Source organism: Molothrus aeneus, chromosome 2 (assembly GCF_037042795.1).
Source record: "Molothrus aeneus isolate 106 chromosome 2, BPBGC_Maene_1.0, whole genome shotgun sequence".
Taxonomy (NCBI): Eukaryota; Metazoa; Chordata; class Aves; order Passeriformes; family Icteridae; genus Molothrus; species Molothrus aeneus.
Genome location: NC_089647.1, coordinates 5,340,310 through 5,367,972, shown reverse-complemented (window position 1 = coordinate 5,367,972; position 27,663 = coordinate 5,340,310). Strand labels below are relative to the sequence as shown.

Below are 27,663 nucleotides of genomic sequence, written 5' to 3'. Positions count from 1 at the left end.
TCTTCGACTATTTTTCTTTATGTCCTTGCTAGCCTTCTCTATTCCAAATGTATTTTAGATGAGGGGACATTTTCCTACCAGACACAGGGTGGCACAGTGTCACTTTACACTGTTAGCAGCAGGCTGAAAGAAGCCACGTGACAGAATGGCTCAAGTTTACTTCTGAGGTGACCACACAAAAGCAGGGAGAGGCTGAAAACAGCAAGGGCGAGAACAGACCATTTAAAATTGCCCATCTGTATCAGGAATACCTCTTCCTCATATGCTGGGACTGTGGGATGAAGCCCAGCTTGCTCTGTGCGACCAGACTTGAAAGCTTTGACATAACATTGATCGTATGTTTGGTAAACTGCAGAAGCTATTGTGCCTTTCCCATTCTTTAGGCATGTTGGAGGGTTGCTCTCTGCAGACAGATGAGCCTCCCTAATTGCACAGCATTTAGCTACCCCATCTTCTTGAGGGCATTTTCGTGCACAGGAAACATCTCCAAAGGGACAGCAAGCCTCCAAACCTCTTCCCTGCACTCCTCTAATTATGGAAATTCTGCCATGAACATGCAGAACAACCACAGTGGGCCAAGTACAAGAACACACAATCTTGGTGAACTCTGCTTAATGTGCTTTAAACAAGGAAGTCTGGGGAGCTGCTATCAACTTCGGCAGCAGTGATCTATTTTGCCCTTGCTGAAAGAGGAATACAGCACTACTTCTGGCTGAGATGACAGCTTTGCCTTTGAGACAGTACTGGGAATCACAATGTTGCCAAAGTGATAGAATCAGAATGGTTGGAAGGGACCTTAAAGGTCATATACCATTCCAACCCCCTGCCATGGGCAGGGATGCCATCCACTTGAGCAGCTCAAAGCTCCATCCTACCTGGTCTTAAACACTTTCAGGGATGGGGCATCCACAGCTTCTCTGAGCAATCTGTGCCAGTGGCTCACCTCTCTCAAAATAAAGAATTCAACCTAAATCTCTCCTCTTTAGTCTAAAACTGTTCTCCCTTGTCCTATCACTGTCTGTCCATATAAAGAGTCACTCTCTCTCTTTCTTATAAGCCCCCCATTAGGCACTGCAAGGCTGCTTTAAAGTCCTTCTGGAGCCTTCTCTTTTCCTGGCTTAGCAGCCTCAACTCTCTCAGCCTGTTTTCACAACAGAAGTTTTCCAATCCTCTGATAATCTTTGTGGCCTCCTCTGAACTGATCTGTACAGGTCCACATCTTTCTTGTGCTGGGTGCCCCAGAGCTGGATGCAGCACTGCAATGGGGTCTCACCAGAGCAGAGCAGAGGGGCAGAATCCCCTCCTTGACCTGCTGCCCACAGGGCTTTGGATGCAGCCCAGAAGATGGTTGGCTTTTTGGGCTGTGAGCACACAGTGCTGGCTCATGTCCAGCTTTTCATCCACAATTCCCAAGTGCTTCTCCACAGGGCTGCTCTCAATGACTTCTTCTCCTAGGCTGGTCTCATGTCTGGGATTGCCCTGACCCAGGTGCAGCACCATCTACTGAGACTTGTTGAACCTCACTAGGTTCTCACAGTCTCACTTCTCAAGTTTGTCCAGGTCCTTCTCTTGTGTCAATGGCACCACTTGACTTCATGTCCTCTGCAAACTTGCTGAGGGTGCACTTGATCTCACTGAATATTTAACTGAAAAAGATCTCCACTTTTCAATAAGTAAATAAAACGTAGTCCCTACTTCCTTTGGGATAGGCAGGTTAAAACAGGGGGGACCATTTATTAAAATGGACCTGGAATTTAGGTTCTGTGTTACCTCTTCTCGCTTAGAGAAAAAAAATCACTTAATGTAAGCCATTGACAGATATGTGATGGAAGCACTACAGCACCTTTTCCCTAAGAAGAATGGGCTGGATTTACCCCTACCCTTTCATTAGCCTGCCCCCACCACAATTGCATGTTGACACATGCAACAGTGAAAAGAATAATTTGAATGCTAAATACAATGCTGGAAGTCTCATTAAACTGCTATTAGAAGCTGTCAAGAAAAGCAAACAAATCATTGTTATTTTCCATCAAGTTTTTGTACAGCCTGAAACCATAATGCCACTACATAAAAATCAGTGCCTACCCCTCCTTAAGAACAGTGTGTTCTGCTCTAATCAAGATCCCTCTTATACACAGTTTCAAGTATTTGGGGAACAGTGATGAAATTTTAGGTCTACGATTACAAGTTATTTGTGAGGCATGAACTGCTTGGAAAAAGGCATCAGGAACTTTGATCATACAAAAGGGGAATTCACATACCTATTCTTAAATAATAACTAGGAGCATCCCCAACAAAACTGACGAGCAGCCAGGTAAAAAATTGCAACACAGCCACAAGCCAGAGCACTCAGAAGCACAAGTTGCTCAAGAGGGCACGGCTTTTACACAATTAAGATCCTCCTATCACTCTAGGCAGGGTAACACTAATTTCAGTAATAGCAGAAGACCTCAGAAAAGCAAGCCAGCTTCTTGGCAGTGGCTTGGAGGAAGGCACCACTGGAAACAGGTCTTTACTGTCTCTTGCAGGGTTTCTGCAGTGCCCCCTCTGCCCTGTTCTAGCCTTATCTTTCCCCTCAGTGTCAAAGTGGTTGGGCCATGCAATGGTCCATCCCACTGAGCACTTCCATGGCAGTTGTGGCCCACAGGATGAAGGAGAAGTTACTTCCGACCACAACTAGTGTAAATGATCATTTCAGAAGAGGATTGGTTGGACAGTGGAAGAGTTTCAATACCAAAAGACACAGGTAAGTGGGAGCTACTGTATTGCAAACACAGCATGGAAGAGCTGAGGCATTCCTGAGAATGTGGAATAAAAAGTCTCAGAAATCAACAATTTCCCAGTATCCCAAACAAAACAGCATCACTTTTTTTTCATGTATCATTAACTATTTTAGGTTAAGAATTACTACCAACTGGCAAAGAGAAGTACATTTTAGTAAATACAGGCCTATATCAAACATGGATCATTTTTCCTCGAGAAGTGTCACATTAGGGAACAGGTTTCAGCCAGCAGCCAGTGAGGCTGCACAAGGAAAGCATTCACCATCATGAGTGCAGAAGGACACCACTGTCACAGACATATTTTCTGAAAAATCCTTTCACTAGGATCTTTTCTCCTGAGAATCTGGGAAGCTTCAGCTTCTCCATGTTTTGCTCCTTTGGAATGTGATTTGGAGAACTGTTTACCCAGCATGTGAAATTGTTTTTACTTGATGACCAATGACAGCCACCTGTGTCGAGGCTGTGAGCAGTCACAAGATTTTATTATTCTTTTTCCTTTCCTTGCTAGCTTTCTGAAGAAATCCTTTCTTCTATTCTTTTAGTATCATTTTAATATATAATTTTCTTTTAATATAATATATATAATAAAATAATAAATCAGCCTTCTGAAACATGGAGTCAAGATTCTCATCTCTTCCCTCGTCCTGGGACCCCTGTGAACACCACCACACACCACCAATAAAATGTAGCCTGTCCTGCCACCTGAGTGAAAACCAGCACAGCAGGGAGCACACAAAGCACCTCAAAATTAAGCCCTGCATATACCCTATTTGATATAGTCCCAACATTTTGGGGCAACAAAAACTGGGGCATTTCAACTTACCCTCAGAAAGATTTGGGCACCCACATCTATCTGATCCAGGACACATGTATTGTACCAGAAGCACTACCAGCATTCAAATCCCAACCAAGACTGATGCAGACCAGATCTCCACACACTGGTCTGTCTTCTGAAATGCGATCCATTAGACTCCCAAGGATGTCAGGACTGAACTCCTAAGGCTGGCTCCTTGCTGTCATCTTCTTTGGCAGATTAGCTATAGCCCATGATACAGGTACAAATCTCAAGTTTATTTGGAGGTGCTTAAAACTGCCAGTGTACTTCACAGATGACCTGAGTGCAAGTCTACTAATTTAAAACAAACAGATTTCAAATATTTTAAACTTTTGATTTAGCAGGCACATTACTTCGCGTTTCAGAAGTTCACCATCTGCTGGGTTTACCTTTTAAGTCTCTCCACACTCCGGCTGCGCAGCCATCTGGGATGAGATAATTTGAACAGCAGACTGTTTCCTCCCATGTTACTAGAGAGGAAGAGCAGCCAAGCATGTATGAATAAAGTCTATTTCATTCTTTCAAACAAAGGTGGAGGAGGATGATTTGAAAGCTTAAAAAAAAAGGGGGGGATGGGGAAAGAAAACTAAAAATGGCAACCCACTTTCCATCTTCAACTGTACCATGACTACCAAAGCTGAGTCACAGTTTCTATTGATAAGCAGGAGGGAACAGAGCCTGACTTACAGATCCTCAGGTGAATCCACAAGGCTGACAGCTAGAAAGCTTTTCCATTTGCAAAGCAAAAAGGGAAGAAGAAGAATCAGAGCAAAACAAAGACGTTCATCAACGCACATCTACACAGTCATTTTCACAACTGGAGCCAGCTAAGACCTTAGCAACTCTTGCTCATCTGCTGGTGCAAACACTGAGGTTGAGTGCACCTATGTGGACTCAGGAGAATGCACATCTTCTGCACGTTCTGTAGGAAAAATCTCATTAAGATACTAAATGCCAGCATCATAAGTTAGACAGAAACAGAAGGAACTTTAATTACACAGAATGTTTAAAATGTATCCTCTCACTGTTCAGTGGCTTTGAAACAGTGAATTTCCTGTGCTAATTTTCCTAGAATAAGTCACAGCCACCTCAAATCCTTTGCTATGCAAAATCTTAACAGGCATAGGAGGCCCTACGACAGTTTAAAAAAATCCCAAAACCTTCTGCTCATTTCCATGTCGATCAAGAACTTTGCTTTGTTCAACATGGTAAAAACAGCCAGGAGTGACGGCAGAAGTGGCAACACTTAAAAAGGTTGCATTGTAACAATTCCCATGCAAGGTCCTCAAAAGGGAGCTGTGCAACCACTTAAAGAAGAGGTAATTCCGCTCTACAGAAATAACACTTACTGTGTCATTGTCATCTCTTTCCAAAATCTTGACAAGCCTGTGCTTCACGCTGCCTGTCTTGTCAGAGGGAAGCACCACAACAGACATCCTACACTTTGTCAAAAGAGTAATTCTCACCCAAAATCATCGTAAATTTGCATGACAGCACAAAGGTGAATTTGGAAGCAGACAACAGAAGGCTCTGAGGCTTGCGTGCCTCCAACAGTGCATGGCTTCACTCATTTTATAACACCTGCAACAAAAGTTTAGTAAATCAGCCACCAAGAGGAATTCTTTTTCCACCTGGTAAGGATCAGTTAACTAAAAATTCTAACACACAAGTATGTTAAAAATACTCATTCTCCACATGAATTTTCACACTAATGGCCAGCCCTCTGAAGAAACTACTCATTGAAATAGTTTTAAGTAGCAATAAGTGGAAGGAAGAACAGATTACCCACGCCATAGACAGTGCTGGGGGACCAGAGAACAGCCAGCCACAGAGCCCACAGTCTGGCCTACAGATCCATATCTGGCTCATGCTGGTATTCTCCAGGAGCAGGGCTCAACTCCCAATCCATGTTTTGTCATCCATCCTTTCACTCCTCATGGGCAGGACCATAAAACCTCCTTGCTGAAATCCTCTCAAAAGGCAAGTTTGAAAAGACAGGGGATTAGGAAGCAATCAATGAGAGCTGTGGCAAAGCAACAATTTACTCAGCAGGGCTGTCTTCATAAAAATCTGCTCACTGACAATTTCTCTCTCACCTTTGTTATTAAAGTTCATCCTTCCCCACCATCTCAGGCTCTCAGTGCTGGCAGTCAGAGACCTGACCAATCCAGAGTCCCCAGAGAGGGACACAATCCCAGCGCCTTGGCAGACTGACACTGCTGCTCAGGGGGAGCTCAAACCCGTGTACCTTGCAGTGCTGCAAACACTCTCCAGGAGGAAGTGACGGAGACAAGTTTCATCTGTTCCTTGACCCTCGACAAATTGAGGAAGTCTGTAAGTATAGTTCCTGGGGTGTTCTGAAATATGACCTCACTCCAAGGGAAAACAAGCTCAGAATTGCCTCAAAAGGAGCACACACAGCTGCCTATTGACCAGACTTTTAGGAGCTGTCAAAGTTTAGCCCACCTGGCCTCTAGGCTGACTGTGATCACAAGGAAGAGGAAACAGTCATCTGGCCAGCTGTTTGATCTACACAGAAACAACTGGACTGGATAAAGGAGACAGTTCATTTTTGTAAGAAACAATATATTTTATTTTTCTGACACCACAGCCCTGGCGAGTGGTTTTGTACCAAATTTAATGGAGGTTACACAGAACGTTTTACGCTGGGGAGGAAAAAAAATAACCACAAAAAAAAATCCTGGATAACTTTTAGTGTCTGTTCCACTCCCACATTAATAAAATCACTTGGGGTTTCTAAGAAAAGGAGAATAGGAAACAGTGAGAGAGACTACTGTAGGATGTAACAGTGTCCAAGTCCAGCCCCTTCCTAAAAGTGGGAAGAGTCCCCACGTGAGGAGAGGCTCTCCTAGATTTACTCCCCAAAATAACACAATGTATTGCAGCTGCCATAGGAGGAGACAGAAGGGGACGGAGAGAGAGAGAAGCCTATTTAATAAAGAGTGGGAGGGAGAGACAGAAGGTGCTGGACAGCACGCCATAATTTGAAAAATATGTCCTTAACTTATTATTTATTTCTTTTAAAAGATTCCCCTCACTGAACTTAAGTTCCTTTTTGTGCTTTTCATTAATACTCTGCTCTGAGGTCGTAGTTTGGTTTTTCTATACATTGGAGTTGAAGGAAAATAGTCCGAAGTTCTGAAGATGGATTCTCCACCTAAAGTAAACAGCCTAGAATCCCATTCTCCTCTCACCCCAAAGACTAAAGTCTCTGCTAAAATCCCTTTTACAATATAGTACAGTACACAAAAAACCCCAAAAATAACCGAAAGTCCTGGGAGAAGCCAGTCCAAAGGACGTAAACATACAGAGAATGGTGCAACTTGTGACAAATGGCAATTCTCAAAATACAGCTACAGATTCTCAAAGCAGGTGCCGTCACGGGATACCCAAGTCCACAAAAATAATTTTTAAAAAATAAATCTTAAAAAAAAAACAACCTGTTAAAATGAATTTTTTTTTTTTCAGGTAATTCCATACATTCGAGATTTCCCAAAGCATCCTCTGGTCTCTTTTCACCTATTGCATGGCCAAACTGTACTCCTGAAGCTCCCAAAAAAGCCCTCAGGACTTGGAATCTCATCTTGACAAGGATCAGAACATCCAGTCTTATGGTAGCAGCTTAAAACATCATGTTCCCTGGGTTTCCAGGGCCTTGGCTAAATCCTCCCATGCCAACATCAGCAGCCATACCTCGGGGCCTCATCTGGGGGGGAATCATGATGTTTTGTTGGGGTCCCATCATGCCCTGCATTGACATCATCATGCCAGGTGACCCCACGGGGCCCGGGTGGCTGTAGAGCCCGGCGGGGGCTCGGTCCTTGCCCGGGATCATGCCCACGGCGGCCACGGGGTTGCTCATGAGCGCGGGCTGGCCGGGCATGGCGGGCTGTGCTGGTGACATCATGCGGTGGTGCGGCCCCATCATGCCCTGCTGCAGGAAGGCCGGCGGCCTCATCGGGTTGTGACCGGGCATGGACGGAGCCGTGCCCAGAGGGATATCCGGAGTTCCCACCGGCCCGGGGCCCCCCATGCCGGGCAATGTTAGTCCCATCCTCGGGGTCTGCTCTCCTATCATCCCCTGCATGTGGGAGAAGCCAGGCCCGGGACCCTGCGGCTGCTTGCGGCCCGGCACCTCCCCACGAGGGAAATACTGTAGTGTCTGGCTGGGCTTCTCCGACGGGATAATCCTGGACAGGTCAAACTCGGGTATTCCCGTGGCTCCGGGACGGATCACCTCCTGCAGCTCTGGATCAGTGAAAACCGAAGGCATGTTGTTTCCAAGAACAGTGAAGGAGTCTGGACCGCCAGGGCCTCCAGTCTTGCAAAGTGCTGGATCTGTCGAACTTTGGGGCAGGTTGGTAGGACGCCCCAGAGGTCCTTCTCCGTGGAAGCCCATTCCCGCAGGAAAGTTGCCTTGTCCACCGCTGGGCCCGTTGTGTGGAAATGGCACCTGCTGTGGAGGGGACTGTACGGGAGGGAACCCCTGCGGGAAGCCCAGGCGTCCTTGAGGTACCATTGGAGACTCCTGGGAACCATGCCCCATCATTGGGTTGTGTGACATCAGGCCGGGTCCCACGGGGACCCCGTGAGGAGGTATATTGGGTCCCATAGCATTTGGAGAGGGCATCTGGTTGTTATGGGAAAGAGGCTGGGTCATTCCCATTGGGCTAAGGGTTGGCATTGGACCCACTGGGTTTGGACCTGAAATTCGAGGATTCTGAGAATTAATGCCCATTCCTAGGGAAGAAACAAGGAATCACATTTAGACAACAACCAGTAATAATCAATAAAGCCATCAGAGAGCTTTCTGCAAGGTTACCAAGTCTGCACACACACACAAAAACAGTGCTAGTAAAAAAACCATCAGCAGTGGCTTTGAAAAGTGCTATTTTAACCAGAAATTTTTTGCCACTTGAACAGCCATCTCCCTAAACTTGTCACTGCCCTATCAGTGACAAAAGCCTGCTCCATAAATAGGATTTCAATCCAAACCATACTTTTACTACCTCCCTGGCAGTCTGGATGACACAGGCAGTAGCAAACATGTCTGTGACAGATTATCAGCATATGGACACTTGTCCACTGGGAAGTGACCAGAACTCCTTTCAAAACTCAGCAGTGATAAATCAGGTAACCTTCATAAGACTAAGAGGCACTGATCAATGAGGTTAATGAGTTACCATCATGAACTTATTCAATTAGCCAGCTTTCCCCAGATATATTCAACCATTACTGTGTGAAACACACTGCAAAGCTACAGGTAAACTCATCAATAATTCATCACCAATTGCCACTCTCTTGAAACATCCACTCATCAGCTTTTTCAACTACTAATTCAATAAGGTGGAGGTGCTACAGTCTAGTTTTATGTTTTTGATGATTCAGTGTCCAAACAAACCCCCCAAAAACAGTGAAGCTTCTATGGCACTGCCTTAGGACAGGAGAGGTAAAGTTTCCTCTGGACAACACATTGTAGGTCCGACCCTTAATCCCATGAGCAGCCTTCATTCACACAAACAATTCCAGTCTGCCTGAGAGAGAATCTCTCCCATACATAAGTGCTTTCCAACATTAGACACCTTCTGAAGAATGCACACTTTCTGAACAGAAAAAAACTGTTGCAAGGAGAATTTCCATCTCAGAGAATTGCAAATGTTTCCTCAAAAACAACCCATGGCTAAATATTCCTCAAGTTTTTTCCCATCTCACTGTCTTCATTTGATGAAGTTTCCATGAAATCACCCTGATGCCTTGTACTTATGTCCCTTTGATTTTCTTACCTGGTACGCTGTTCATAGGTGGCAAGTTTGGGGAGCGTGCTGGAGGGGAGTCGTCGTCCGAGCTGGCCACAGTTTTGATGGCATCATGATAGAGCGGTGTAGAGCTGGGCATGGCAAATTTGGACATCCTGGACATCATAATGGAGAGGGGATTCTGGGACAGGGTTGGCTCTGGAGGCATTGTGTAAGGACTGCTAGAGGGAAGATTTCCAGGGAGAGTCGCAGGAGCAGACTGGCTGACTGTGGAAGGAGGTGGACCACCTTAGGAAAAAAAAAGAAAAGAAAAAGAGCATGAATTTAATTTTTTCTCCTTCTTACTGTTTTCCTTAAATCAAACTCTTTTCCCCTAGAAATCTCAAAAACTAGAAATCTTTCCTATTGCAAGACTTTACATGACTAATGCAGTCAATGATTATGAAAGGTAACCAAAAAACAAACCTATTGGTCAAGTTGATTAATATGTTATCCTACTGCATAACACTTCTAACTAGAACTATCTTGAGCCTCCACAAATCCACATGAAGAATTACCAATTTAGTCCGAAAATTCTACTATTCAATTTCCATACACTGAAGACAGACTTAGATACCAGAGCTAGCCATAAAAATCAAAATCTAAAATCAAAAAAGACATAGGCAGCACAAGGCAAGCTGTAGCAGATATTATGCTGAGACATGCAAGCACATTTCTGACAAGCTGCATCAGGAGCTACAAGTAAAACCCCCTGTTTACGTTGCATTTATTGTTTCATATAGAGATATTAGCTGCTTATTCCAGTGAAAGAAGCATTCTCTACACCTATTAGCTTAATGTCATCCCTTCCTCTCACAAAACTAGAAGTAACTAAACTGCACTTCCAATCTCCTTTGTTCTTCAGTGATGAATTTTATGCCACCCAGACCAATGTGCAGATGCTAAACTGAAGCTGTACTCTCACTGAAAATTCACTGCACATTCCTCAGCCCCTCCCAATCAAAAGAGGAAATGAGAATAGAGAATACAAAAAAACTGCAATGCCAAAAGATCCATGGTTTGGAAGAGCTGCATGTCAAAGCATTCATTAAGCATTAAGCAAGGCACAGACTGAAGCACTTGGGTGCCCTCCCGAGCCGCCCACCCCACTGGCACATCCCGGCCCCGGTCCCCGCTGTTACCCGCGGCAGCACTAGAGGGCAACGTGGGCAAAGGGCTCCACTTTTCCAGCCAGGAGAATTTCTCGGGCGGGGAGGCTGCCCAGAGCTGAGGAAGCCTGGACTGAAGGGCGGGTGAGCTTTGAAAAGGTGGGAGCAGAAGTGTGCCAGCAGCGGGACCCCAAGGTCCCAGGCACAGCACGGCTCAGCATGCAACCAAAATATTATGTACAGTGGTGCTTAAATGGCTCCAAAATGCTTGAAGTCTGAACAACTGAATCACAACTTCCTGTCTGCAATGTAAACCTAGAAAGGACCAACCACTCCTGACCTGTGTCTAGATACACAGCTGGTTAACTGCTCAGCATGTCTTTGTAGGAACCTCTTATACCAAAGTGCTTTAATAATATCAATGGGATCTTCTCTGTTGAGCTACAGTGACTATGAGCTATGGAAGAACAGCACAAGACCCTTCCAAGGAGAGATTTCTCCCATCAATTCTCCACATCTTTTCACACCTTTTAACCCCATCCTTTTGCTTTTACATCCTCAGAGTGATCAGCCCTGAGCTCAACACATGGGAGGCAGGGTGCAAACCCACAAATACAACAGGAGGAGAAGCCCTCACCCTCCGCTTGCATGGCCACCCACCAAACCCTCAGCCCCCCTCAAATAGGGAAAGGGCCATCCAGCTCTTATCCTGCTGCAGGAGCCCTCCTCCCTCCCTTCGCTGCACATCTTGGATGACCCAACATGAACCAAAGCACCAAATCTGGCTAGCAGAGGCAGCACTCACCCGACTCCACGTTCCCCAGCATGGCTGGAGAAGACATGGTTAGAGACGCCTTGTGGTTCGGGGGAATCCCAGGGCTCTGCAAAGGAGGCTTTGGAGATGAAGTCCATCCAGGAGAAGGTGCGGGGAGAGACGGAGACTTGAGGTGGACAGGAGAAGCAGCAGCAGACCCCAAGACAGGGGGGGATTTAATGGAGGCAGCAGCAGCTGCGGCAGTGGGGCCCGCGAGCATTCCTGCCAGCTGGGAGGGTGTCTGAGGGGACTTAAGGTTCCCCGAGGGAGACCCCATCATGGGAGACTGGACCTGGCGCATGGTGGGGGACTTCAGGGGGTTGATTCCTGGCGAATGCACCTGGCCAGCCGCAGAGATATCCAAGGGCTTGCGGCCGAGGCTGCGCTGTGCAGGGGGAGCAGTGTTGAGGCTATTCGGGTTACTGGTGGGATTGAGAGGTAGTGGCGGCATGTGGCTGAGCCGGTTGTTAGTCCTTTGGTCAGGCCCCATCTGTTCTCTGAGATTCCGCAGACCGACTCCTGGGCCCTGAGACATGGGAAGGAAAGGCCTGGGACCCATGCCATACTCCTGCTGCGGGTGCTCCCCAAACGGCAGCGGCACCATTTTCTGCTGAGAGGAGAGCATCTCTGACACGCCGGGGCGCAGCTTCATCATCTCTTCCGGCCCGACTCCTGCCTCCCTCAGCTTCTGAGGGACCAGGGGTGGGTTGGAGCCCATGCTGACATTCATGCCCATGTCCCCCTTCATGCTGCCAGGGCCCATCCCAAACTCCAGCTCCCTGCTAGAAGCCATTTGTGGGGGTATTCCTTTTGGGAAGTCCCCCCTAGATGGGCTCATCGGTCCTTCTACCGGCATGCGAGGGAAGATGGGGTTGTTCCCAGGCTCCATGTGTCTCTGGGAGGGCATCATTCTGTTGATCTCCATGCCGGGCCTGATGCCTTCCATGTTCAGACCAGGAGGGAGGCCCATCTGTTTCTCAGCCAGCTGCTGCTGATAGAGCTCTTCAGGCAGGCCCTGCGGATTGGGGAACCGCTCCCCTCGGCCAGGGCCACTGAAGACACCCTGACCAGGAGGGAAGTTTCGCCCATCTGGGATTTTTGGCACATCATCTGGCCAACTAACTCCTGAAAGCCCAGGCCGTGAGGCGGGATTCGGGACATTGGGGCCTTCCATGTCAGGGTTCATCATTCCTGCAAAACCAGGCAGGCGCATCTGGCTCCCGGGCACGTTGGGATGAGGGGCCATGCCCCTGGGGGGCAGAGAGTGGGACATGTTCATGCCTTCAGGGAAGGGCTCCGGACCGCCAGGTCCCCAGCCCTCACCAGGGGTCATCTGGTAGGGAGGGGGAGGACCTCGGACCACCCCACGAGGCCCATGCTGGTGGACCATCATGTCCTGCAGGGAACACTGCTGCACAACCACCTGCTCTTGCTTCCTTCTCTTCTCCTCGTAAAACTCCTGCTGCAGCTTGAGCCAGGCCACCTGCTCAGGAGTCATGTGGTCCAGGTGGTCCGGGCCTATGGCTCCTGACTGGGAGTTCATTGGTGGTGGCCCCATTTCATCTGGGGAAAAAGGCATATCCCTGTGTCCTTGAGGGCCAAACGGAGCCCCTCCATCTGTCCGAGACCCCGACCCTTTGCCTAAACTTTGGGATTGAGCCATCATAGCCTGTATCGGCCCTTCGGGTTTCTTTTGGGGACCATCCAGCACCCCAGCATTCGGGGGTGGCCCCCCACTTTGCCCTCCCGCAAACTCCTTCTCATCAGGGAAGAGCATGCGCTGGATGTCTCTCAGGGTCTGCAATGAGCGCTCTCGGTGCTCCAGCTGCTCCTGTGACAGTCCATCAGGGTTCTCACCCAAACTGGATGGGTCCCCACCAGACCCCTGCTGGGGAGGGCCTTTGGGGTCTGCAGCAGAGCTATTGCTACCTTGGGAAACTGGGCTAACCGCTCGATTATTGGGGGTTGAACTCTGCCCAAATCCTTCTGTCTGCAACGGGGTAGAGTTGGCAGGGCTGCCCACAGACATCACTTTGCTTTCCACACTGGGACTGTCCTGATCTATGGGACATGGGGGGCCAGTGGGTTTGGATACTGGCGCTGACACGGGCGGAGTCGGCTGCATTTTGGCGTTCTGGGGAGGGTTCTGGTCCTGGGCAGCGGGGGGCTGGGGCTGTGGCAGGGGCTTGGGTTCAGTCCGAAGTGCAGTGATCTGAGGATTCTGCAAGAGAAAGCCACACTCAGTCACTTGCTCTTCTTACAGCCATGTCACATAAGCAGCAGTGCAAACAAAACACCCAATCTCAATCCCACCAGCCCAAAATTTGCTTTCATGCAGCAATTACACAGCAGCCTTTTGGCAATGCAGAAACCTACTTTGCTCAAGGCATTACTGCAGGGACCCCTTTTGTCTGTGCTAGCTCTACATGACCTACAGGTTGGAAATACACTACCCAAATATTGCAAGACTCTAACTCTTCTTTGGATGACCCAAGACATTTATTTGCAGACAGTCTGAATGACAACTGTCTGTCTTCCTAAAACGTATTTCAGAGTGTAAATAATCATCCATCTCTCTGAACCAGACACAGGCACATTTACAATTTCCCCTTCTCACCCCCATGCAGGTATTCCCTACCAAGGGTACAGTGTTTCGTTCCGCCTTGCTGTTTGAGATGTTCTGGATATGAAAGGACACGATGGTTTCCACCTGTCCCTTCAGCACAGCTTCTGCAGCCCTGCAAAGACAGACAGGCAGATGCAGATATCCAGCTGAAACCAAGAATCAACTTTTCTTAACTGGCCTCCTTTCTATCTTTCAGCTGGCAAAAGGCAGAAAGATTTAGCCACACATATTTCACTCTAGATGAGTAGCAAAAGAAAAATGCTTACGTCTACAAACTCATCAGCATTCAGGGTTCATGTCTCAGTTTAAGCCATCCTGGCTTCTATTCATTGCATGGATTGCAAAACAATATCCACCAGTATTTGCCAAAAAAAATTATATACCCATACCTCAGAGAATGAAACAATTACTTCTCAGAGCAAAGAAGGCAGGGATATGGTCCACTCCAACCTCTTCAGCATCCCCAAAACAAGTAATGACTTTTTGCTACTTGATGCAGAAAATGCCCTTGATAATCTCTTAAAAGATGAGCACAAATGTAATGCCTGCTCCCAGAAGACATTCAAGCAGCTACCTACTTACTTGTTGGCCATCTCAGTAGAAAAGACGTAAACCACTTTGGATGGAGTCTTCTGCCCACTTGCTGGCTCCAAAGTGGCAGTCAGACCATGGGAAGGTGTGGAAGACCTTGGGGCTGAAGCATTTGAAGGAGTCATGGAGTGTGGTGTGTGCTGAGACTCCTGGGACTTCACATGATCAGCAGAATTGCAGTCTGGAAAGGGACAAAGGGGAAAAGAAGGGAATTACTATCATGGGATCTCTTTGCAAGTCAATTCTGGAAACTGATCAGAGCTTTTTCTCCTCTGAAATTTTCTGCTTCTTCCACAAGCACCACTAGAGGCAATTCTTCTATTACACTACATATCTTTCCTCTAAAGCCTTGGGGTCCTTCAAGCAACACTGGGAGAAAGCTCCTCTTGTGTCCCTTTCCAAAGAAAGTAGCAGTTCCCACAACTGATCCTTTGAATTATCCAATGACCACATAAAGCAGGAAAACTATACTTTTATGTAGAAACAAAGATAAATATGTCTGCCTCACGAAAACACTCTTGCAAAACTTTACTTTTTCTTTTGCTCAGCCACCTTAGCTAGGTGACCTAGCAAATGGACAACAAAGATGGACAACTGAACATATGGTCTGGTTTTGCACTGCCTCACAGAGGCAATGTTGGAGCCAGGAACAGAAATCCCAGCTCTCTGGCTTGTGTTACCAGTCAGGGTGCTACGGGTTATGTATCTATGTTGACAAAACAGACCTGCATATTGTTAAAACCCCAGTTACAACAGAACAGTTCCTGAAAGGCCAAAGGCCAGAAGGAGACCAACAGGTTGCATTTGTACTTTTAAATCCTCTGGGGGAGTTTAAGAGTTACAAAGGAACTTTCCCACCAGAGTCAGGTCTGGGCTCTAACCGAGCGTGAACAAGACATTTACCAATGCCAGCTAGGACAACCTCTCCTCTTTGCCTGCTTTCAAGACCTTTAGACTTCATTGGCTGGAACTTTGAGAAGCTCAGACAAACAAAATGTCTCACTAATACTTGCAGAGCAATTCTCCATCTCACAGAAGATTCAGACTAATTGTCTGCACTTGCACATGAACCCTAGCAAACGTACCTTTGATTTCTGGGTCATCATTAGGAGTCCCAGCTTCCCTCTGTTCAAAGGAGTCTGCTGAAATGCTCCTCTCTCTCTTCCCCTTCCCCTTGGCACCATTTCCAGCCCCATTCTTCAGCCCCATACTCCCACCCGGGCCCGGGAGCACTTTGGGGGTGTGACCTCCACTTTTGGGGTCACAGGGAGAGGGCTGGGATTGGCTGGTGGAGCCCCCTTGTTTGCCTTGGTTGGAAAATTTGGAATCCAGCTGAGGGTTGCCAGACGGGGACATCACTGTAGGGGGACGGACCATCACCTCCTGCTTTGATTTGGGGCTGCTGGGGAGAGAGGAAAAAAAAAGAAAGAAAAGGAAAAAGTGACAAATCACACCATTGATTCATTCAGCCCTGTAGGAACAGATTAGAGTGAAGCAGAAACAACCACTGTCACCTTTACAAGCTAAGACAATTGCTGACAAATAAAAAATGCCTGCAAGCTTAGAGTCATGCAGGTGCTTTTTTGAACATGCCCTGAAAGGGTTATTATCCAAGATGAAATCTCATTGCTCAAGAAGGCACCAGGGCAAACCACAGACCTGCCAGATCCCAGAAACTGCTGTCACAAGAGGACCCACCTCTGGCACTTCTGTCAATAAAGACAACGGTTTCTATGTGCACAGAGAAGCACCTCACACCAAGACCAGCTCAGAGTAAACAAACAAGGCACTATAAAGTTCCCCTCACCATTCTCCTGGACCCCAACTACACTGCAGCTCTGATCAGCAGACCCCCCCAACCCCTCCCTTGCACCTCCCTATCCAGTTCTACAGGGAGCACAAGGAAAACCCAGCATTACTGCAGCATTCGTCATCCACCGGGGCGAGCTGCCAGAGAAACACAAACCTCTGACCGTGAAAACAATTAAACCAGCTACAACCTGCCCCTGAATAAGGAAAGAGAAGGATACCATCTCCAAGCAGACTCCTGCAAAATGGGGCAGATGAATTCTCCTCAGTTTGCTAAAGGAGACTCAGTCTTTCATTCCTCTTCCATTGAGCAAATTGCATCCCAAAAATATTTTGCTCCTCTGGGTTCTACAGGTGTTAGGCACCCCTTCCCTCCTCACCCTCCACTTACTCCATTGCTATTGGATCTTCTGCATTGTGTTTTAGCATCACCACTATCACTTCCAACAGGCAGTACTTCCTAGCATCCTCACTGTGGGACTCACACAAGATGTCCTTCCTTTGGACAGACATCTGACTCAAAAGCATTCCCTCTGAAATACTGCTAAGCTCCAGATGACCTCTAGGAGTAAATACTCAAACTCAAGAATGCTGTCAATCAGAACCATCCTAAGTCCCTGGACACTGCTTTGCTTTCATATTTTTCCCTTTCCAAATTAGTGGAGAATAAATGCTGACCTGCTGCACTGGCAAGTGACTGACGCAGAGGATCTCAGTGCTCAGCTGATCAGTTCTCCAGGCTGCTCAAGCCAATAATATGGAGAAAGCATTTTGTGTGAAAGTACAGACAGGGAGACCTTCTGATGCCCAACTATCTCTCAGGAAATAGATAATTAGAAGAGGAGAAAAGGAAAAAAAAAACCACGATAGAAACAGCAGGATAACTCTCCTACAGCCTATCCAGGCACCTGGTGAAAGGGAGAAGAGCACAAGGAATGGAGAATCCATGCCCCATGGGTTTACAGCTTTCAGCTCATCCTAAGCCTTGCAAGCATGGAGACCACCAGCACTGTGCACCCACTGCTCAGATACTCAGCAGGCTGATGGCAGCACAGAGGGAGCAGGAAGCCACATTGCTACAGTCCTTGGGCTAATCCAGCAGCAGAGCAGGGATGGCAATGTGCACCAACCCACAGCAGCTGACTGCAGCCTCTTCTCCTTACCTCTGTGTGTTGCCTGACGGGGAGTTCCTCACTTTGGGGTTACTGGAATGCATTGACAGAAATCCTGAGCTCACAGTCTCACACACACGCAGATGGGCTCTCGTCAAGTTCCTCTGGGGAGCGTGCCGCCAGAGGCAGCGTCGAAGCGCTTCCTGCCACCCGCTTCTCTCAGTGCTGGCTGCCTGCTTGCCTTTTTTCTCTTTGCTCCTCGCTGCTTTTGCACTGGGCACTTCCCTCCTGCAGCTCCAGCATTCTCTAGATGCGTGCCTCCTGCTGCCCAGGGGAAGTCTCGCATCTCCAGGGCACACTGCAAACCACCCCACAAGGAGAGAACAGAAAACCAATGAGGAACTTCCCAAGCAGATGTGTCTGCTGTGAAGAAATGCATGGCAATTCTTCCCCCATTCCCAAGAAGAGAGAGAAGAAGAGCTTTCAGACAGATGTGTATTTCAGACCAGAGGCAGCCCTGGCTGGCCATTCAGTTTACAGGCAGTGAGGCCATCTTCCCTTTGTCCAAAGCAAATCATTCTGGAGTCAACAAAACAGGGAAGCACCTTGTATCTGAACACTTACATTCTGCATCTGTGCTCAACTTAAAGACATTTCAAAAGTCAGTAGGAAGCCAAAAGTACAAATCCCCAACATGACTTAGCTATCCAAAATTCCCCTGTGAATGGCTGTAATCTGAAATTTCTTAAGAACATAAACTCTGCTTAAATCTTTTGTCTCTTTGGTCCAATATACCCAGACACATGTTCAATGATGTGTGCTAAGAGTTACACAAAGGGAGAAAAATAAAATAAAATGCTTTCCTGACCACCTGTAAGTTACTGCTCTGTGTGATTACTCTGAAAGCATGAGAGGTTAGTCACTCATCATATCTATTAGAAAGGTGAAAAAAGCACTGGAGTAGTACCCAGCTAAATTTGCTCAGCAACACACCACACATTATTGAGGCTTTAAAAAAAAAGGCACAAAAAAAGCAGCAGCTTTTTCAGCTTCTTTCTAAGAAACAATATGCATGACGCAGGCAGTAAGGCACATAAAGCTGCTTCTGGAGGTGGAAACTATTGAACATTACTGTTTATGTGCTCTGGGCTAAATTATTTTGGAACAAATTTCTGTCTTGTTTATGTTTCAACAAAATCTCTCCTGTTCATCTCACCTACTCAGATGCAAATCCACTTAATTTAGAATCTAACCAAGATTTATTGTTAATGTATTAAGCATTGCTAGTTAAATATTATTCAAATGTAAATATTCCCGATATTCCTTCTCAGCACCAAAGAAGTAGTTTCTTCCCATATATACCAAATGAAACAAAATAAATCTTATTAGGATGGGAGTGTCTTGAATTTTATGAAGAAACTACTGTTCAAACTGCATTTCAAAACAAAAAATTGGCTTATGTGCTGATGACACCAGAGGATTAAAAGACATGGGCACTCTATGATCACCTCTGGCCAAGCAGTTACCAGCAACTTGTAGTATTAAGCACCACAGTTTTTCAGTTCCCCAAATCTGTACAGTTGTGAGGTTGTGCTGTTACACATCTTAGTGACTTTGTGCTGCTCTACTTTAATATGATCCACACTGCACTAGTTGTGTGAAGTTCTGCATCACCTACAAAAATTCTCCTCTCTACCCCACATCTCCTTAATGAGTCAGAGAAGTCATCCTACTGCCTATTCTCACCTCCACGGTGCTGCATGAACCTATTAAAATGTGGGGAATGTTTCTGCAGCAAATGTCTCATTTTAAAGTCCTCTTATCAGGCATAATCAGATGAACTCCAGTCTGAGCCACACACTCCAGAGGACCCACATGCCTCTCTGGGGCTTTAGCTGGTTATCCCACTGATTTTGGGAACAATGTTGGAGTTGCCCTATCCCTATTGTTCCTACTATCATGTTGCAATTACAGCTGGTTCTATACAGATACATTAAAGAGGAGACAAAATCTCTTCACACATATCTAAATTGTATCATCTTTGCATGCAAATTTGGCTCCCATGTCTGTTTTGTTAAATAAAACTGTAACATTATCAACAGCACCCAACTCTGCCTTCCAAGAGATTGACAGATCTGTAAAGGCCAGTGGAACTCTGTGAAACTTCTGCACCCTCACTAAAGGTAAAGGTGTGACTGAAAATACAGTGAATTCCAGGTTAAAAAAAAATGAGAACAGGAGTAGCAGCATAACAGTGAGCAGAGCTTGATGTTTACAGCAGGATGTAATGCTTGCATGATGAACTTAAGTATTCTGGTTGCTTAATCCCCAGCTTTTCCATTTGGATATTTATACATTATTTTACCTTTTATTACAAGATGAGAATTGTCTCAAGGGTCCCAGTCTTGCACAGTGCAATGGGAAAACATGAAGATAAGAATCACAATCACATTGGCTACGTGGTATTCCTGACATCAGCAAACTTTCAAGTACTTCACCCAGGGGTGGGAGGAGAACCCTCCAATTTGTTAACTTTACATTTTTATTATTCTATATACACATCTTCCATATATTAGAAGTGATGTGCTGTGCAAGGGAACTGTGTTTTCCAATCTCAGTTAAATTTATTCTTACCAGAAAGAGCTATAAAGGATACATCAATATATTCATTGGAGGAACAACAGCAACTCAACTTCCTCAGCTTCTTATTTCTGCATACAGGGAATGTACCATCTTTTATAATGTGAAATGGAATGTCTCATGATTTTTCTCAATGCACTTCTAACACATATATGCCTGGGAATCTAGGGTTCAATAATGGAAAAGCTCTAGAGAAATGTATTTTTGCAGTTGGAGTCTGCCTACCATAGCAAAGCCTGTATCATTGCTTTAAAATTAGAGGTAGGGTCAGTGACAGTGAATGGTCAAACCCCTTTCAAGACATTTTGGAAATCTACATCCAAGGCTGTATTTTCAGGATGGCTTTAAGGTATGGCAGGCAAAGGTTACAGAGAAATGGGATGGTTCAGCTGGCTACTCATTCTCACCACATCAGGGAAAGATCTGAATAGGAACTAACCCAATGAGAACAACAAAAATTTCTATTCAGCTGGATTTTCCCCCTGACCTGGTTGATATCATGTAACCGCATCACTATCATTACAAGCTCAGAAGAGGAGGTGAGAACAGGTGAAAATGTAGCCCCACCCCATTTGCTTGCAGCCTACAATTTGGATGGCTTTAAATTAATTCAAACTTTAACTGCATAGACAAAAGAGATGGATCTGCATTCATGGAAATAGATTGTAGATCCTTGTTTTTCCAACAAGTAGCTTACCAAGACCCCTGGTGTCACGACACTGCAGTACTCATCGTGGAGGCCATGAGTTGCAAACCACTTGTCTCACAAAAAAAAGTCACCTGGAAAAAGGAGAGAAAAGGTTTCACCAACAAGAACTCACAGCTAAGCTGTACACCCCTTCCATGCATTCAACCACAGAAGCAGAGAAATCAAAAGCTGCTCTGAACTACCAAGGGGAAGCCTCTGCTCAGCCTGGAAAGATTTTTCAGCACCCAAGAAGCCACCATCAGACTGATGACTCTGAAGACCCACGCTGCCCATGGAGGGGAGATAGGGCAGACCTCCTTGAGCACTCCCAGGTTTAGCCAGCCAGATTCCCATGAGCTCATCTGTGCTTAGAGAAGCTGGCACAAAACTTGGGCATGTCATCTTCCCTTCTCTGCACCCACCTCTCTTCAAAGGCTCACCTTCCCCTCACAATGTGCCCAGCAACTCTTGCCAAACCCTTGTGCTTCATAGATGCAACCTCCTCCACAGCCAGACAATGTATAAACAGAAACATCAAATATCAGGTAAAGCCAGGCAATCACATCTAGGGGAAAACCAGGCAGGTTTTAGAAGGAGGAAGCACTATCTACTGCTCTGGCAGCTCCTACTTCACATCATTGCATACCCTACAGGAGGAAGGGAATCCAAAGCAAGTATAAATGCCTGAAAGTTCAGCAATACAAGGAAACACATGCTCTGAAGAGCAGCTTACTGCTGAATTTGAGGTTAGCAAAAAAACCAGCAGTGACCTGCCAGCTTCTCCCTCACCCGCTGTGAAAACTGTAGAGGCTGCAAGACAGTATGAATCCAAACAACACTCACACTGTCAGGGCCAGTGTGGTATCTCAGAGCACTCTCAGCTATTTACACAGCATGGACAGCCTCGCAGTTAAAGTACAACTGCAAACTGAAATCACTACCAAAATTTTTCTGGGTAATCCCAACACATTCTGCTGACCAGGTCTCCCGACAGAAACACAGGAGCTGGAGGCTCAACTAGTTATGCATTGTGAAAGCCTGTGCATATTCTCTTCCCTCCAACGTTCTCCAACTATTATCTACTGCAGCTTCACCTTAATAACGTAGCAACGTGCTGCCATGTAATCCACTTCACAAAACCAAACTACAAAGCTAGTCCCAAACAATGCAGCTACATTCTCCACCCAGACCAGCCAAATCAAACAATGAAATCATCAACGTGATAGACCATCCTTATCTAGCCAAGTCACACCTGCAGACAGAAGCTGAAACAAACACCTATCGCAACAAGCTGCTTCATCCAGTAAAACTCACCACAGCAGCACAACCATCCCTGAATCCAATTACCCAGTTATATCTCCTCTCCCCTTTCCCCCACCCCACCCAACGAAACAATACAGGCTAAGCCATGCCAGTGCCAATACTGACACACCTCTACCAGAGCAGGGACAGGAATCACCTTTTCCCTTGAAGCGGAAAGCGTGTGAACACCAGCACACATCAGGATGGAGAGAATCTATCACCGACATTGCTCAGAGCTCTATTCCTTGAAACATTCAATCGCAGCCTTGCAGACCATCGCTCAGGACGGCAAGAGGGGCATCATCCATCTTTTAGGCTACCCAGTTACTGCACTGCAATTCCATTCCCTAGTGTCCCATCTCTACTGCTCACCTGCACAGTCTTAGCCCTGTCAGCACAAGGCAGTTTGCTTCACAGTGAATTTAAGGGCAAAAGGCTGACAGCATGCACACAATGCAGCTACCACAGAGTAATTAATAAGATGCAAATGCACATCTCAGTTTACCTTTCAGTTAAATATTTTGACCACCCCTGTACTTCCATGAACCAGCCACCATATTACTGCACTGCAAATAGAAGGTTTTAAAAAAAATCAAACTAGCTAATTCCTATTTTATGGCCCTAAGCTGGAGAAGCTTGATAGTGACAAGTGGTCAAGTACTTGGAGGTGTATTTCATTATGGCTATTCCAGCAGGAACAGCTGCAGTTATCACTGATTCACTTCAGTCTTTTCTCCCTCTTTGAGGAGGAGAATGTGGAGAGATGAAATAAAAGCATACCAAGTAGATAAAAGTATCAGACTTGTGGCCTGACTGTGACATGAAGCATTAAAGGCAAGAAACCTTTCTCTGCATACAAGAAAGAGCACACTGCTATTTTCCACATGGCCTTTCTGAGACTGTCAGTCTGTGCTGGACTGAGGGTGGTGAGAGCTCAAAATCAGCATGGAAAAAGAAAAAAGGCTGGAGACCTGCTGCTGCAGAAAACAAATGATAACTTTGAATGCAAGCTGAGCCTGCACCCTGAATTGTATCTCTGACAGTGGAATGGGTAAGGAAGGAGAGAGAGTGGGATAAGAGATTGCTCAGGGAAGCACAGAAGCTTTAGAAGGAACCCAGAATAGCAGCAGCAGGAGGTATTTGAGCAACCACTGATCCTGACAGCCACCAGGAAGCAAACTTCTGCAAGTGCATCCACCAGTGGATTCCCTGTGTGACCTGAGAGGTGGGGCAAGGCAATGAATCAGCCAACGCGCTCCTTCAGCACATTTTTACTGGGAAGGGCACCTCCAATTTCTCCGACCCTCATTCAACCACATGAGAGGGAGAATAGCTGCCCTGGCAAAAGGTGACTCCACTACACCCAAGAGCTACCACTGGTTTTCATCACGTGCTGCACTTAGCAGATTTGTTGAGCATTTGCTTATTTTACACACTTGCAGCTGAGCTGCACATTACTTTTTAATAAGCTGCTGTTTAATAAAGTGCTTGATTACACACCTCATTGATAAGGAGAGCGCCTGGCAAACAAGGAGGACACAGGAAGTGTTATTCAAAGCTTTTATTGAGCTGTCCGACTTCCTTAAGATCATGTAAAAGCAAATAGATAAAATGACATGAATATTCTACACCCCATACATCTCCCTATGACACCTGAGGATAGAGGGACACAAGATACTTCAATCCCTTGAAGCAGTCCAAATTTTTAGACAGGGCTCCCTACCAAGGGCTATTAAATACACCTTTAAATCTGTCTCTGCCTCCTAGCAAAAGCTGTCCTCCTCATCCTTTCTCAGGAATGGATAAAGCCTGTCATACTACTAGGATTGAACCCATCATCATTCAAATAGGTCTGTCAAAAACGCAACCTTACCTTCTGCACACCAGCTCTGTACTGGACCCAGGAAAGCAACTTCAACCAGTGTAAACCAATCCAACTCTATCCCATCCAGCACTTGTGAAGATATAAATAATATTCAGGAGACAACTTTCCTGTTTCATCCCACAAGGTGTCCATGTGCTCACTGGCACAAAGGAGGCAGTGCTGACTAATGGCAAAGGCATGGATAAACTTATGCTTATTGAAATACATTTGTGCCCATCTTCTGCCAGGTCCCTCTGCCCTTTTTTCATTAACAAGGGCAGAAAATACCTCAGGTACCTTCAGATCGGTAACTTGGATGCTCCAGGGTAGGTAGAGGTAAGTTGTTCATGTAAGGTGATTAGATAGCAACTCACAGCCAGTTATCAGTTTCTAGATGGTCCTAACTTACCCTGAAACAGTATGGACTTTCCTATGTTCGTGTCATAACAATAAAAAATGATGCACAAAGTTCTCACAATCTCCCAGAGAATTCCATCTTACCACATCAGAGAAATCACTGCTATTCCAAAGTCTGCACAGCATTATCTCTATGTTCACAGTTTTATACCAGAAATTACTCCTTGCAACCTCCACAGGGAAAATACCTTCTCCTGCACGTCAGGTGTAAGCATCCCTGTTGAACTCTAAATGAGTAGGTTATTGCCTACAACTAGATCCAGCCCTGAAGCACAGAGAAAGGGGCTGAGCAAAGACAGATTCACCTAAAATTAGCACCTTGAAGACCAACAGACACAGACAGGAAAAGGGCATGCAAGATTCTATGCCATTACATGGAGAGAAGTTCCCTTGTGTTGTTTCTTTTAATCTAAGAATTTAGGACCGGAGGATAAGCCTCCCAGAAACTGTAAGAATATTTAATCGGGCCCATGCAAATGCAGTGTGGTCACACAATGCAGCTCCTCTCAAATAAGACAGTACAGACACCCTTCCTCCCAGCCCCTATCACCACAGATGGGGACCTTTCCCAAAGAACAAATCTCTCCTGAAGTCCATTCAAAACAACAAAGGCCACAGAAAATCCAATCTTTTGCTCTACATCCTTAAAATGTGCAGTGAAGACAATCACTGACAAAGCACAATACAAACTCAAAGGCTCAGAGAATTAAGTGTTGTATGAGTTTCTCATGCCACTATCCCCTTTTCTGAGAAAATGGTATCTCTAGCAACTATTCTCTTCCTTCTGACAAGTGCATGGATAACCAACAGTAGCCATGATATAAAGGCTGTGTAAGTAATCATTCTTTTTAGGTACTTTAAAAAATCATTCTAAAACAGTCTTTTGCAACAGACATGTTGCCCGCTACTCTCACAAGTGTAACTTTCAAGAGTTGTGAATAACACTAACACTTCTCGTCAAACAGACAACTGTATGTCCATTAAACTTTATTTTTAATGTATTTAACAACATTTCAGTGCATTATTAATCCAGTAGGGATGCATGGCTGTCCTAGACAGCTTCTGACTCTGTACAACTCCTTCTCCAAAGCAGTGGAGGAGACAGACACTTATGGACGCTGGTGATTAAATTCAAGGTGTACACAGACAAACACTGAGAGCTTTTCAATTTCCCATCTGCTATTATGTAAAAAACACTTGATCTACTTGGTTCACTTGGGACTGGAACAAGCTCTTGGCAGATTCTGACACAGTTCCAGAAATCAGCCTGGGGAAAAAGCCAAGAGAAAAATTCTTTTAAAAACCCCTCAAAGCCTAAGCTACAACTATCTGCTTCTGCACAGGAACATTATGAACACTTCCCCTCAGCGTTCCTGCCATTTCAGCTGCAGCAGCAGCAGTGGCACTGGCAGGTGCGGGTCGGCCGGGGCGTCGGGGCCGCCGTCGCGCTCCCTGTCACGACATGGTCGCGCTCCCTGTCACGACATCACGCTGACCTCAGCTCAGCCTGGCGCAGCTGCCAGCATCACTTCAGCTCCACCTCTGCTAGCAGGGCTGGGAGCAGCCTATGTACTTTACAAGTGCAGTTTGGAGCTCCTTGTGTGGAGCGTCGCTCACCTGAGCAGCAGCCGGGCTGCCATGGAGTGCCCAGCTATTGTAAACATCGATAAAGATCAAAAGCTCGAGCAATAAGGGATTTTTCAAGAAACATTTTAACAGTATTTCCCTAATGTATGACAGGCTTCTGCAGCTTTCCATGTCATGTTAGCAGTTAATAGCCTTAGCATCAGTCAGCATTGCATGCAGGAGTCCAGGGGGTAATGAGAGTTTTCTATGCCCTGCTTTCATAGCTTTGGCTTCTGTCAAAACTTCATTTACTTTTCAGGAGTTAGGAGAAGCCACGGGCAATCTCCTTCCTCTAACTTCTCTGGGTTTATTTTTTGAAAAATTTAAATAAGGACATCAGCATGAACAACCACAGGTGAAAGACACCTGTGTCAAACTTGACAGCAGTCCATTCTCTAGAAACTTATCTGTTGAAAGGGGCTGGGGGAAAATATGCTGAAATACTGGATAGGGAGACAGGACAAAGGAGACAGCAGTTTGCTCTTCTACAAGTATTAACACCACACTGCTTAAACAAAAGGCTTGGGAGAAACAAGTCCCTAATCAGTTCAGCACAGAAAAAACCCAAGTGCTTTTTCCTTCCCTTTCGGCATCCCTTCAACAGGCTTCCAGAATGAAAGATAAGAAGCAATCCTCAGGCGTAACTCCTTGGGCTGCAATCTTGTCAGTTTTCATAAGCTAAGTGGGGCTGGGATGGGTCAGTACAGGACAGAGCTCCTCTGAGAAAAACCCAGTGCTACAGCAAGCAGTAATTCCGCACTCTGCTGCAAGGGGACACGACACACGACACCAGCCGGAATTGCTGGGGGCGAGCCGTACACCTTCCTTCATGCCAACCTTCACCTTTACAGCTCTCCGCTCTCTCTCCTCCCAAATGAGCACTTTTCCAAGGCCCCCCTGAGCATCACTACCTTCGAGCACTGCCTGCCAGACCAGTTTTCGCTCAGGACTGTCACCACCAGCCATCCCTCTGCTCTGCTCCTCTGCACGAGCCCTCCTGCTGTTCTCAGGCACCTGGGGAGCTCAACACCACAAACCCAGCATTCCCATGGGAGCAGAGCTGAAGAGCTACTACATCCCTGCAGCTTACTGCTGGGTAAAATGTGTGCCAGGGTGTGCTTGTCCCTGGTGCACTGAACCTCTCATTCCCTTGCTTTTAGACCCACATCAGGCATGTGAGAGGCAGCACGACCCTCAGTGACACAGTGCAGTGATTTCACACTGGCTTCCCAGCTATTAAATGCAGGATCCTCCGCACAGCAATGACTCTTCTAAGGAGTAAGGCACTTCAAAGAACTCCAGCAAGCAAAAACTGCATGTACACAGTACTCCACGATGCTACATGATTATATCAAAGCTGCTGGGATGAAAAACTGACATTTGATAAATAACATGAGGTCACCTCTAAGATCTCAGAACACTGCATGTAAAAATGTTATTTTGACAAGAAATTAAGCAATTGTATAATCAGGTCTATTATCAAATCTACTGCTTTGACACGATCTTATAAAAGTACGAGGAGCATGCAATTCCAATTGCTGCAGGATCCTCCCTCACTCAACACAAGATGTAGGCATTTAATATTCCTCTAGTTAGCCACGCATGTACAGCACAGCCTAACGCACTTCAAA

General features: G+C 46.1%; 1 protein-coding gene across 4 annotated transcripts in view; it reads right to left on the bottom strand.

Annotated features, from left to right (window-relative positions):
- Window positions 1–6,556: 6,556 nt before the first annotated feature.
- The window catches only part of BCL9 (BCL9 transcription coactivator), a 57,318-nt gene continuing 36,211 nt past the window's right edge, over window positions 6,557–27,663 (bottom strand). For 2 of the 4 annotated variants that reach the window (XM_066571910.1, XM_066571911.1), the window contains exons 2-9: window positions 20,833–20,915; window positions 17,547–17,853; window positions 15,660–15,976; window positions 14,566–14,755; window positions 13,996–14,095; window positions 11,349–13,578; window positions 9,423–9,683; window positions 6,557–8,379 (exon numbers count right to left, since the gene is read on the bottom strand). In XM_066571910.1, coding sequence (XP_066428007.1) covers window positions 7,262–8,379; window positions 9,423–9,683; window positions 11,349–13,578; window positions 13,996–14,095; window positions 14,566–14,755; window positions 15,660–15,976; window positions 17,547–17,599 — 4,269 coding nt within the window. In that variant the 5' untranslated portion in view covers window positions 17,600–17,853; window positions 20,833–20,915 and the 3' untranslated portion in view covers window positions 6,557–7,261. The remainder of the gene's footprint in view (window positions 8,380–9,422; window positions 9,684–11,348; window positions 13,579–13,995; window positions 14,096–14,565; window positions 14,756–15,659; window positions 15,977–17,546; window positions 17,854–20,832; window positions 20,916–27,663) is intronic. The other 2 variants (XM_066571913.1, XM_066571912.1) reach the window with 2 other exon arrangements.